This window comes from Nannospalax galili, unplaced genomic scaffold, assembly GCF_000622305.1.
Source record: "Nannospalax galili isolate Female #2095 unplaced genomic scaffold, S.galili_v1.0 scaffold220, whole genome shotgun sequence".
Lineage (NCBI taxonomy): Eukaryota > Metazoa > Chordata > Mammalia > Rodentia > Spalacidae > Nannospalax > Nannospalax galili.
Window position 1 is genome coordinate 593695 of NW_008347891.1, and position 13838 is coordinate 607532.

The 13838-nt window shown below is 43.7% G+C and overlaps 1 protein-coding gene across 2 annotated transcripts in view; it reads right to left on the bottom strand.

Annotated features, from left to right (window-relative positions):
* Dner (delta/notch like EGF repeat containing) overlaps window positions 1-13838 on the bottom strand; it is a 384891-nt gene that overhangs the window by 13330 nt on the left and 357723 nt on the right. For both annotated transcript variants that reach the window (XM_008844457.3, XM_029568995.1), the window contains exons 10-11: window positions 13476-13589; window positions 5726-5857 (exon numbers count right to left, since the gene is read on the bottom strand). In XM_008844457.3, the coding sequence (XP_008842679.1) occupies window positions 5726-5857; window positions 13476-13589 (246 nt within the window). The remainder of the gene's footprint in view (window positions 1-5725; window positions 5858-13475; window positions 13590-13838) is intronic.

A 13838-nucleotide genomic window follows, 5' to 3' on the forward strand; every position in this document is an offset into this window, starting at 1 on the left:
TTTTGTTCTTGGGGGACTTTATATTTTAATAGACCTGGACATGATTGGAGGGAGACTATGATCTCTTCTCTTTCTCTCTCTCTCTCTCTCTCTCTCTCTCTCTCTCTCTCTCTCTCACACACACACACACACACACACACAAAGGTGCTTCTGGCTTCCAGTAAAGATAGGCTTTTAGGGGAGAGTAGAGAAGCTATGTTGGTGTGGGCAGAGCTGGTGGTGGCTTGGCTTGGGGTGGTGGAGGATAGAGTGAGAAGTGAAGAGAGAGAATGTGCGTGTTAGAGGTGGACTTAGGTTGTGGCATGAGGGGGAAAGACAAGCACCTCGCTCACTTTCCTGTGGTTGGATGCATGAGATGCCATGGCTGAGGAGGGACCACCTCAGAGTGACCAGGAACACGTGGGCAGTCCCAAGCTTTGTTTCATAAAGAACGAATTGGAGATGTCTTTAAGGTACCCCAGTGGTGATGCCAGATAGTTGCACCTGGGTGTTTAGGCCTCTATTTTGACTAATAGTAGCTGACTTGAATTGACAGTTCAGTCTCTGCTGGGCACAACTGTAAGCGTTTCAGATGCTGGCTCATTTATTCCTCCTAGAATGTTGTGAGGTAGACACGTGGACATCTCCCTTTTATGTAGGAAGCACCTGAGGCTGTACAAGGGCTCAACTAGTCCATGATTATGCAGAGTACATAGAAGCATCTAGGTATAAACCAGGTCATCTGCTTCTAACACTGCTCACTTCAAAGTCAAAGTGGTCGTCTGTGCTTAGATTAATTTCTGTTTTCTCCAGTCTGTGCCAAGAGAAAACAGTGAAGAAAAGAAATTCTCTTCAATAAATGGTGTGGGCTCCTCTGGCAGGTGGGTCAGCAGTAGAGAGAAGTCCCCTTTGTCACACTTATGACTTAGTGGGCAGCAGCCCAACACCGTCTTAAGAAAGAATCTATTGTTAAAAATCTAAGCCACCCTAGAGGTCCTGAGATCAGAGAACATCCCTAGGCCAGGGAGTATCAGTTTGGCCGACACAGCCCCTGGGTGAGGGTGCCTGAGAGACTGTTCTGGAGAGCAGGAGGGCAGGATACCAGCAAGGCAAAGGGTCCAGACAGCAGGAGGCTTGGTTCAGGCTGGGAAGTGCATAGGGAGAAACAGCCCCACCTTTAGTAGCTAAAAACAGAGCTCATCAGTTAAAAATGAACCTGGGGCTTGACCACTCTGAGCCTGGCCATTGGGTGGATTAAACTCTAAAGCTACATATCTGTCATTCACAGCTATCGGGTCCAAGAACTCTAAAGTTCTAGGGGTGTGCATGATACCCACAGCCCCATCAGGAAGGATGATCAACATCAGGAAGTCCTCTGCCTACACAGTCTCAGAGCTGCGGTTGCTCCCACACTCCCAACTAAAGCAGTAGCCACTCCAGGGGGTGTGACCTGGGGATTCCCAAAAGGCTGAGGGAATGTGTCCAGTCCATAGAAAGGAAAGCTAAATGTGGCCAGCAGAGAACCCTGGCACACAAGGACAAAGGCTTCCACCCTGAAGATGGCTCTGACAGATGTCAGTCACTGACCCAGTACTGACTCAACAGCAAAATAAACCGTAAGCAAGAAAAGAGCTCCCAGTTTAACTTCACCCCCCCCATGCATGTAACAGGCAGTCTCCAACTTTCAAGAGCCAAGAAAGAAGCTGCTCTAACACTGCATCCACCCTTTTGTCTTTTGTTCTTTTTCTTGTAAGCCTTGTGAGCGTCCTCACCGCTTTCTACTATGCATTTAGAGGGTTTTACGTTATTATATTCCTCTTTATATATTTACCTAATTCTGTCTGCATTTTCCCACGTGGGGGCAATATTTTTTCTTTTTCTTAGTTTCTCATCCTTTTCAGGCTCCCATGTTCATCATGGAACCTCCTAAAGGTTCCATGACCCTCCCCAAGCAGCACCACCAGGTGATGAAGTGTTTAAAAGCTCAGTGTCTATTGGGAACGTTCAAACTGTCATAATCCTCTTACGGATTTCTTCTCTTTTACTAAATGCCATCTATGTGAAAGGTGGGAAAGTGAGCAAGATGCTCATCTACACATCTTCTCTGGCCCTTCTCCAGGCCTGCAGGCTCCTGTACAAGCCCTCACAATGCACTCTGACTTACCCTCAGATCGCAGGTTCCTAAAGGCCGGGTTCTCCATTCATCTTTACATCACAGGCCCTGCATTCAGTGCCTGACAACAAAGCAGCCCTGATGATAGGTTGAAAGCACAAAGCTAAGACAGGTTACTTGGCTACTTCTCAACTGCAGCTGGGTTAATTCAAACTTAAAACATAGATTCAATCACTCAGTATGTGGAACTGGCCTAGCACCATTGAGGACATTGGCTGTAACTCCAACTACAAATTGTTACAGCTCCAACAGATATAATATAAAACATATTGCTTTGTAAATAGCTAAAGGACTTTTGAGTTTCTCCCTTTCCTAAAAAGGCATGGTTTCCCTTTATTAAAATTCTACAAAGCCAGGTGTGGTAGTGCACACCTTTATTCCCAGCACTGGGGAGGCAGAGGCTGGTAGATCTCTGTGAGATTGAGGCCAGCCTGGTCTACATAGTTAGTGCCAAACCAGCTGGGGATACAGGGAGACCCTCTGCTGGGATTAGAGGCATGAGCTTTCAGATAAAATGATACTAATGTGCATGTAAGTCCCGTTGAGGTTTTAGGATCTCTAGGGATGGCTGACGAGAAAGTTGATTCATTCCACCTGGTGAGCCCCTCCCATGGGGGCTTCAGTTTTAAGTATATGCATATATGCCATATTTACAAGTATCACATATATACCGTAAGGAGCTTTTACAATGTACAGCAGTAAACTTACTGTGATATCTTGTAAGGGAAAAAGGAGTAGAAAGTCTCTGCCTTACAATTGCTGCTTCCTGAAAAACTATATTATTCTGAGAGTAAATCCTGTAATCCTAGAGCTAGAAGGATGAACACTACTCAAGTCATTAATCCTTCATTTATGAACAAAGAAACGGAGGTCCTGTGAGGTTAACCGACTTCCTCTGACCATGGCAAGTGGTAGGAGGTCTGGAACCACCTGGCCAGCCTGGCACAGCATGTGTTTTATCTCTATCCTCACCCTCCACTGGTGTTAGGCATGTATATTCAAATTCTCATCAGAATTAGAACAATGCTGTGACAAGTAAAATGATCCCAAATGATCCCTAAATGATGCATGTATGGGGGGGGTGCGGGAGTGTTGTTGTTTATTTTGTTTTGTTTCAGACAGGGTCTCACACTAGCTCAGGCTGGCCTGGAACTGAGTATGTAACCCATGCTAGCCTCAAACTCCCAACAGTCTCTTGTTTCAGTCTCTCAGGTGCTGGGATTATAGGTATCAGCTACCATTCCCACCACTAGCATGACAGAATTTTTAACAACAAATAGGGATACTAGCCATGGGTATGATGGTAGGCATAGTAGTGATCACTCAAAGATGTCCACTATCCACATTCTACTTTCCCCCCTCCCAGAATACTACCTTATTTGGAAAGATGGAATTTTCAGATTGATCAAATTAAGGACCTTGAGCTAGAGTGTATACTGTGGATTGTCTGGGTGGTCCCAAAGTCATCACACATGAGAAAGACCCAGCTTCCAGGGGTCATTTTGCTTGCCCAGGACACACGGCAAGAATATGACAGAGCTGGGATTGGAAGGCACCCTTGATCTGTTATTCTGCGTCAGTGTATCTTTTGTCTATGTTGTCATCACTGGAAGGAAGTCAGACTTACACTATTCTTTCTATCCTATCATTGAATTTTCTTCAAATATTTTTGAGAACATTCTGCACATTTCTAAATTTCTTCATCCATATTTCCCTACTTATTTACGTTCACAAACATTATTTTTAAGTTATAGTTAGATAATACTTTTCCTTCAATGAACAAAATTTGCCACTTCATAGAATTTCTAACTTAATAGAAAATCCTCCAAGTCATAGAAAAGTAAACTGAGGTTCAGCGGTCATCCAATAAGAGCCATGCCAGGGCAAGAAGCATGGTCTGTGAACCTAGAGTGTCTCTGTCCCATCACCAAACTGCTCCCTTTAGTACTCTTACCACCAGAACCTTCCCTACCTCCATTTCTTACCAATCTCCAGCAAGGAGGTTGTTCCTAAGGCCATTCTGTACGGGAACATGTGGGAATGTTAAAGGGGGTGGATTAAAAATAATTAGCTTGTTTCCTTTCATTCTGGGAACCAAGGACAAAGTGGGAGGTTAAGGGCCAGATAATATGTTTGTTATTGGTCAAGCTGATGTTAGCAAATGGGCTTCATATGTGTGGATAGGAGTTTCCCAATATCCCCACCCCCACTTCAGACACTAAGAATCAAACAACCCCACCCAGTCATGGGCACTGCAGAACCACTAGTAAACCTAGTCATGCAATATAGCAAAGCTATGTGGGCATAGCAGTTAGGTCAACTCAAGACAGACAGACAGGCAGGCAGGCAGGCAGGCAGACAAGGCTACGTGTATTTTATATATTGATCTTAATCCACTCAAACTTAGATAGATAATAATTTATTCTTTTGTGTACAGGAGTGGGTTGAGTGTTTACATGTGTATGGGTACACATATGTGCTCATGCATGGAGGCCAGATGTCAACCTCAGGTGCTGTTCCTTAGGAGTTAGCCACCTTGTTTTTGAGACAGGGTCTCCCACTGGGACCTGGGGCTCACAGATTCAGCCAGGTTGGCAGGGCAGTGAGCTCCAGGGATCCTCCTCTCTCCTCCTTCTGAGCACTGGGATTAAAGCATATACCACCACGCCTGGCATTTTATGTGTGTGCTGAGGATCTAAATTTGGGTCTTCATGCTTGTGCAACAAGCACTTTTCTGACTGAGCATCTCCCCAGTCCAAGTAACTTTATCCATCAATGAATGGAGTCCAGAGCAAGAAGGGGCAGGAAGGCAAGCTCTGGAGCACCACTCCCAGGCACAGAAGCATCTGAAATGGAGATGAAGCAAACCTCCCCACCTCCACCCCACCCCACCATCATGGTTGAATTTCCTCATTTGTGAAACCGAAGCTTCCCTGCCTCATTTAAATAAGAAAATGCCTTTCATGTTGAATATTCAGCAGTTTCCAAAACAGATGAGAACACAACACCGTGTCAGTCATTTTTACCTCCATCCTGAGCGAAGCATTGCACTAGTATATCAAGCCTTGATCCTGACATACTCAAACTTCTAGTTCACCCACAGCCCAATACTTGGCTTAAAGCAGCCCCAAATGCTTTTCATCTTTTAAGTTCATCCTCACTGGACTTTTCTCTTGGCAACTGGAGGGACTTCCCTACTATGTTCAAAGACACTTGAGACCCCAAATGCAAATTCCAATTCTGTGTTGCTTTTTAAAATTTCCAGTGTGGAGGCTGCATTTTTGCATATGATTCTAATGCTTGTCTGCAAAGCATATTTTGGCTTCCCAAAAAGCAGTAAACTCTGGAGGACTTCTGAAGACTCTCACCCCAGACGAGAGCTGGAAGCAGTCTCAAGGAGTCGGGGTGGCAGGAAGCAGTGGACAGAGGTACTACTCAGACTCAGGGGACAGGGACAACTCTGGTGGTCTCTGTGGGCCTCATAGTGATGTGGGGGTTCTCTAGCCACAGTTGGCCTCTTCTTCTTGCTGATGGAAAATGCCATACTAACTACCCCACAGCTGAAATACTTACGTATCTCACAGTTTGCTCCCACCCAGCCATGAGGGCAGTGGCAGGTATAACCATTGGGCTGGTCCAAGCAGGTTCCAGCATGATGGCAAGGGTTGCTGTCACATTCGTTGATGTCAATGTCACACTCTTCACCTACGGAGATAAAGAAAAGTGGCAGTGAAATGGCCCCACCTGTATCTTCGAACTCATGTCTTTCAGAACCAAGAGGCTGGCGATCGTAACCAGAGTCAAGTTGCCAGTTTCAGAAAAGGCACTGGTAAGAAGAATCTCTCCTTGAGCCCATGAAGGGTTTACCTGAAGTTAATTCCCACATTTGAATAAACCGTCTGAGGTTGATCTGAAAGGCAAATTGAGGTTCCTGGTTTTATTAAAGTCTATTTATTTTGGAGTCAGCAGTTCAATGTCATATATTTTTCTGAAACCCTGGAAAGCTGAACACTCAGTTTATGATTATTTTGTAGCTAACTATGTTTGAGTATGCTAGACTGGACACTGGCTCTTTAATGGACACGGTTGTTCACGCAGCTCAAGTCGATTGTGAAAACTGATTCTAATCCTTCCAGATGCTTGCATATGAAGAGAAGGAGGAACTGAAAATCTCACAAAGAGCACTAGACCCACCTAAAGAGTGACAGTTATAGAACATGAGCTATTCCAATTCTGACACAACCCTCCCTGGGAAAGAGTGAACCAAAGGATGCTTACATCCACACCAGTCTGTCCTTCTCCCACGAGAAGACAGAGACCTCAAGCTCCTGACTCTGGTGAGACCCAACATCCTGGGTATGCCTGCCTCACAGAACCTGTTGTAAGAATACAGGGCAGAATGCAGGGCTGATGTTACTATGATCCAAATACCCACTTCTAAGAAATAGCTTGTTAGCAAAAGTTTCATGAACAAAGACACCCTCAAATGATTTGACAGCTATCACAATGAGTTAATACAAGATGAATATGCTTCTGAGGGCCTCTCATCAGGCTGAAGAGGGTATTTCACACTGAGGTAATCTCATGAGTCAAAAAAAAGCAAGAAAGAATTTTTCAAAATAAGCCCTCATTTGCTTAGAAAATGCAGAAAGGGATGAGAAACAAAGCTATTACTGCCATTATAGTCAACTAAGAGCAAAACCAAATATTTTGTTCCTGTCTTCAGAAAACAATATTTCAGTAGATGCAGGTAATTACTTTCAGATTTATTTAGCATTAAATTGCTTTTCTAGTTAGTATTGGTTTTCCTTGTGTTCATAAAGTTGCCATATGCCACTCACAGACCACCTCAGAAGAAAAAATCTTACACTGCAACATTTCCTCTCTGTTCCATTTCACATTCCTTATGTGCCCGACTTCTTTCTGACTATTTCATCTTTCAAATACAATCTGTTGAACAAAAGAGTTACTACTTCTAGGTCATCCTAGGTTGATTATAATTCAGCTGTGTCGGAGTGAATTTGTTGCTTGCAATAAATACAGCAATTGACATCAATAGGACAGACGAAATTGATTGACTCATGCTGACCTATTTAAAACGTGGTCTTTGTGTATCAGTGGGGTGATCACTCTGAGTGAAGAGGGGTATGAGCCGCACCATCACAAATGGCATTACATGGTGGACCGGTTGTAGAGACATATAAATTGGAATGTTCTGAGAAAATGCTGAAGGACAGAATCAAACTCTTTGACAGATTAATGTATCAGTAGCACTTTCCAACCATTCAGGAAGACAGCCTTCACTGAAATATTTACTAAATAACAGCTTTCCTTAGCTGGCAATCCGGACACTGAGAATTTTGAAATGAGCAGCAACAGCAACAGAAATGGCCTGGCTCTTCCCAACCTTTACAGTCTGGCAAAACCAAAAGTCCCACTTGCTCAATGCCACACCCTTCTAATTTCCTGAGCTCTGTGAAACAGTTCTAAAGCTGTCAGTCCTGTCCACTCAAAGTGAAAGCCACATTCTGGCCTCAGAGCCACCCTACCCCTAAGGGGCTCTAACGGGGTTAGGGAGAGTCTCATGTGCCTGAAACTGTCTGTTTGGAGGACCCACTAGATTCGAAGGTCTTAGGTAAAAAATAAAGATGGCAGAAAAAATAGGAAAAACTCTTTCTTTAGACATTTATCAAATGTTTAAGATTCATCATCCTTGGCACCCTCCAGAGAGGGTGCCAAGCCCATGTCATTCTGGCCTCTGCCACCATAGTGTCCTTAAGGCTCCATTGAGAATTAAATGCCAATGATATCAACTCCAGGCCACTCACTAGACATCCCTGGTGCATCCTCTGAATGCTGGCAGGGTCCTGGAGCCCAGTTCCCAACCCTGAGATGGGCACTGCAGGGCCAATTCTGTAGAATAGCACACCTACATTTCCACTCAGCTCTCAATCTGAGACTTCAGCTGTGTCAAACACTGCTGGTAGGAATATGGGAAGGTTCTGTAGACGGAGTGGTCCATGGGGGAAGGGGTCTGTCCTAGTTTCTTCATTGCTGGGACAAAACACTCTGACCACTACCAACTTGGGGAGGAAAAGGTTTATTTATCTAACATCTCCTGGGTCACAGTTCATCAGGGAGCCCAAGGTAGGAACTCAGGGCAGGAACCTGGAGGCAGGAGCTGGAGAACAGGCCACTGCTTACTGGCTTGCTCCCCTGGCCCCTGCTCAGCCTGCTTTCTTATACAATACAGAACAACCTGCTCAAGGGTGGCACTGCCTATACTAGGCTGGGCCCACCCATTTCACTCAATAATCAAGAAGATGCCCCATAGACAGGCCAGTCCAATGGAGGCAATTCCCCAATTGAGGCTCCCTCAACCCAGGTATGTCAAGTTGACACTAAAGCTATCCAGCACAGGGTCCAAACTCAGATTTCCTGGCAGGCATTTTACCAACTGAGCCACCTCCCCAGTCTGCAATCTGTAGCTTTCTAAAAACCAATCTAGACAGTAGATACTTTGGGTAGTACTTGTGGAAGACTATAATCATGTTAATTCTGAATGCTTTCCTTGAGTAAATAAGGAAAATTGAAACAACAGAAAACATGCAGTCATTACTGTTAGTACGGAGTCCACACGGAAAGGCCTGGGTGACAATTCTGGCAACCATAAAATTGAGGGTTTCACAGGCCCTGGACCATGGCTTCAGCCCCAGTGTCTTCACACTGCATAAATATTTTCTTGCAGGTGAATCAAGTCTCAAAAAAATTCTGTGGAATTTTTTCTACCACAGTGAAATAAATGAACTCTGTCCTGTCCTTCCCTATAAACAACTAGATGACTGAATAAATATATGAAAAAAATAAAACACTTTTAAGAAGTAGACACCAGGCAACAAGACTGGACAGCGTGGCTGCAAGAGGGGAAACAGGCCACTGAGCGCCACAGCCACCCTTGACTTCCTCTGGCAGCCAATCTTGAACACAGTGGAGGCCAAGACCATAGGCAGGGGATGCCACTACAGAAAACAGATCCCCTCAGACAAAACACATGAAATACTCTGTCATCTAGAGCAATGCTGTCTTCCTGGAGTTGGCATAATAGTGTCTATAAATGGAAACTCTAGGGATCTGGCAAAAAAGATGAAAGACAAACAGCCTCCAATCTCACAGGGTACTAGGGGGGATTCAAGGTTCCATGTTCCTACTGCAAAGACACAAAAGGTCCCAGCTTAGCAGCAGGTCACAACTACCACAGTAGTAGAGGGTCAAAGCAAAATAAGAAAAGTTCAGTCGGACTGATTCGTGACCTACCTGCCACAAAGATCAGCACTTTTTTAAAAATAGTCTAATGACTTACCATCTTAACACACAACGACCAGCATCCAAACAAGTTTGGAGAAAAGGGGGTGGACTGGGTAGAGTGGTGGGAGTCACTCTGCCCACTTTCAAGAGTCACATGGCTACAAAAGATTTCAGTTCCAAGGCTGAGCTGTGCTGGCAAACGAACAGACAACGAATCAATGGAAATCAATGAAAAAGAACAAGGGACCCAAAACAGAGTCACACAAATGTGACCAATTGATTTTTGACAAAGGTTCAAAAGCAGTTCAAAAAAGGAAAGATAGTCTTTTCAACTACTTATGTAAATTTTCAACAGAAAAAAAATCAGAGAATGTCGAGTTGGAAGATCCCATGAAAGACGAGGTAGCTCTTGACAGAACAGCCTCACTAGAGGGAAAGGAAGGGCTACGCATAGCAAGGCAGTGCTATGCATCCAAGGATGACCTTGAACTTGTGATCTTGCTGCCTCCATCTACAGCTGGGCTTGCCGACTGAGTGTTTATGTATATAGTGACTTAGAAGGAGACTGCAAAGGAAGCGGAGTCAGATAACGTGACCAAGAACAGTCCTATGTTGGAAAGTAGGGTGTTCAGGACTCCTGCATGCAGAGGGAACTAGAATAAGGCTGGGAAGGTTGGAAGATACCAGAACAATCAGGTCTTGAGGACCAGGCCAAAATAAAATGCTAATCAATGATTTTAAGTAGAAAGTGACAAGATCAGATTATCATTGCATCTGAACTTGGCCATGTGGGAAATGGGTGGAGATAAGCAGAGAGGAGACCTGGGAGGGTTTGCCCTGGAGTAAGATCAGAAGCAGAGGCAGCCTGATGATTCTGTACTGAGAGAAACTTAGAGCACTTTAGTACTCCTTGGTAGTTGGTTTTAGGGTAAAAGGGCTTCATGAATCCTTGGTAGCTGAATGCAGGTAAACAGGAAGGAAAAGAGAGGATTAAAATTATTCCCCAGTTTCCAACCAGAACAATGTATAGTGGTAGCAATACCATTTGAGGAGGTAGCAAATAGAAAGGAAAGGAGGATCTGTGAGGTGAGGTGTGCCTGAGACCTCTGACAGAGGAAGGGTTGCCAAATATTCCAGAGTAAAGGCTCCATCTTTTCTCCCAGAAGATACCAAAATAAATTTCAAATGGATTAAAGATCTACATGCATAAAACTAACCCCTGCAGGATACAGGACACTATTAATAAAGCCTTGATAGATCAAAGAAGAAACCAAAAGAAAAAACAAGATTTAATTATGTAAAACTGAAATACCTTATGTATATACATGTATACATATAGTAAAATACCTAATAGACGTTTGAAAGGCAAATGATAGAGGAAATAACTGAGCTATTCAAATGACAAACTATATTTTTATATTTTAAATATATTTTTATTTTAAATGTATTTTTATATTTTCAACTCCTTAGGCATCGGACTTACAAATTAAAGCAACAGTAAAAATACTACTACTGTCTACAAGGACGACAACTCCAAAATATGTGTGTCAAGACAAGGAAACAGATGTCATGTCACTAGGTGTGAAAGTTGGCACACATTAGTTTTCATTTTTTCCTTGGAGAATATAATATGTAAGTAAGAATCTGTTCTCCTAGATCCCTGAAGTTATATTCCAAGGAAATTGTACCAAAAAATAGTGAGGCAAGTATAAAAATATACGTATAAAAACATTCCTTTCAGTGTTGTTATAATACAAAAAAGTTCTTAAGTGCCAAAGCTCAAATTGAAAATGAACTTAAAATAAATTATAATATGCCATAGTTTGAGCTACAAGGCAACCAATAAAATGATTTTAAGAGAAATAAAGGCATGAGGCTAGAAAGACGGCTCAGCACTTAAGGGTGCATACGGCTCTTGCAGAGGACCCTAGTTCAGTTCCTTCATGTTGAGCAATACACACTGCCTATAATTCCAGGCCCTCTTCTGGCCTCAAAGGGTGTCTGCACTTGCATGTATATCCCCACACACAGATACACACACGAAATTTCTAAAAATAATTAAATAAAAATGTATAATTCTTCATATGGAAACTATATATATATATATATATACATACACTACATGTATGTGATGCACTTACATGCCAGCAAAATGCACATACACATACAGTAAAAATAAATAGATAAATAAAAATTTAAATAGGATTCAAAACAGAATGGGTGGTATGATTCCATTTGTGTTCAGATCTGTACATATATACAATGTACGTCATATGCTACACCCAGACCTTGAGGAAAATCCTTAGATATCAAAATGCATGAAAATATTAATAATATTCTTTCCTATCAGAGCAATGTTAACTGGTGAGTTCTTTCAATAATTTTATATTTTCTAATTTCCCCCTGTTCTTTTATTACTATTGTCAAAACAGATACAAAAACCAAGGCAGTGTCCCCAGTACATGTTTGACCTCTACTGATGTATGTCTCTGTGTGTTTATAAACCACCAACTAAACAAAAGTATCTGTGAGCCACTTTCTGGAGCAAGCCCACTTCTCAGTCCCAGGAAAACCCTAAAGGAAAACACAGGGCGTGACATAGATAAATTGAAGGATGATTAGAAGGAAATTTCTTCATCCTCATGACTGTTAGAACCTTGCCTAAGGGCCTGGACAAGGCTTCCCCGGGATGGACTGGCGTTAGACACTGTGAAATGCTCTAGAGTTGGAGGTAGCCACTGTGGCCCAGCTGGAGGCAAGGCACTGACCAGCACAAAGGACGGCTGTGTTTCTCTAGGGAGCACCTGCCTACTGCTTTACATGCAGCCACCTCTGCCCACATTACCAGATCCTCCTCTGCCTTTGTTGATTTAACAAAATGTTTTAGTTTTCTTTTTGTATACACGTGGGTATTGTGTGTGTTCGTGTACATATAGATCCACATGTGTGTGCAGATGTGCCTGCTCCATGTGTGCTCATGCTTTGGAGGCCAGAGGACAACCTCAAGTGTTATTTCAGGAACGACCCACCTTGTTTTCGGAGGCAGGGTTTCCCACTGGCCTCGAGTTGCCAAATAGGCTGGGCTGGCTGGGTAGCAAGCTCCAGGGTCTTGCCCAGCCCCAACTCCCCAGTCCTGGGATTGCAAGCACGCCATGACACACCGTTTCCATGTGGGTTCTAGGGCCTCAAACTCAGGACTTCATACTCGCACAGCTCTTTGCTAAGCTACGGCCCCAGCCCTTCACCTTCTTTTTCTTTAGCTTCCAAAACTTTTGGTCTCCCTTGATTTCAGAGTTCCTCTGAGAATCCGATATAAACTTGAGGACCTCCCCTCAGCACACACATCCATATAACATTTCACTTCAGCTTTCAGAGATTTGCAAGCTGACTAAGTTCATGGAAGCAGGGACTAGGAGGCAGATCACTTTCCCTGGATTCCCCAATCTACAAGCAATTCCTTAACAGTGTTCAAAAGCAACTGACATCGCCCAGTGAACCCAGCCCATATACCCCCCAACTCTCCAAGCCCACTCCTGCCTACCCACTCTAGTCTGTCTCTGCACTCCCATTCGACCCCCAACCCTTCCCTCCCACTGCAACCAATTGTCTGTAGTTTTCAAAATTCTATTGCTTTGACACCATTCTATAAAAATAAATGTAGTATCTAAATGGAGTTTGCACAGAAGATGCCCTTGATCCTTCCTGTCCCCTTTGGACTTACATTAACACTAACACTTTCAAGTGTTCACATAACGGCTCATAGCTCATGCTTCAAAGCTTCAGCCTGGAAATGTACAGTGATGGCAGTCTCAGCAAATCTAAGGGACAAATTCTGACTTTGGAAGAGTCTGGTTTAATGACAACACAGATAGATACTGTTTTAAAACAGATCTCATCCAACCAAAACAATGGTATTGCTACCTTGCAATCATTCACGGAGGAAGGCCTGGGGCTGTCTAACCTCTGTGACTGCAGGGACTGTGTGGTGAATTTGAAAACTCCCTTGTGGATCGCTCACCTGTGAATCCTGGTGCACAGACACACGTGCCATTCAGACCCTCACTGTCGCAGGTGCCTCCGTTCAGACAGCTGACGTTAGCACAGGGATCCTTGTACAGTTCGCAGTGTGTTCCTGCAGAGAAAGACAAGAAAAGGTGACTCATGGAGAACTCTCCAGCTCCTGTAGCCTTCAAAAGCAAAGTGTTTGAGCAGCATGGAACAGTGTGGGGGTAGGTTCACAGTGTGTACGTGTGTGTGTGTGTGTGTGTGTGTGTGCATGTGTGTGCCCAGGCATATGTGGATGTATGTGCCCACTCCTGACTTTAGACTTATAATAATGTGCCTTGTGAGATAATAACAAATTCAATCCCTGCTCAGGGAC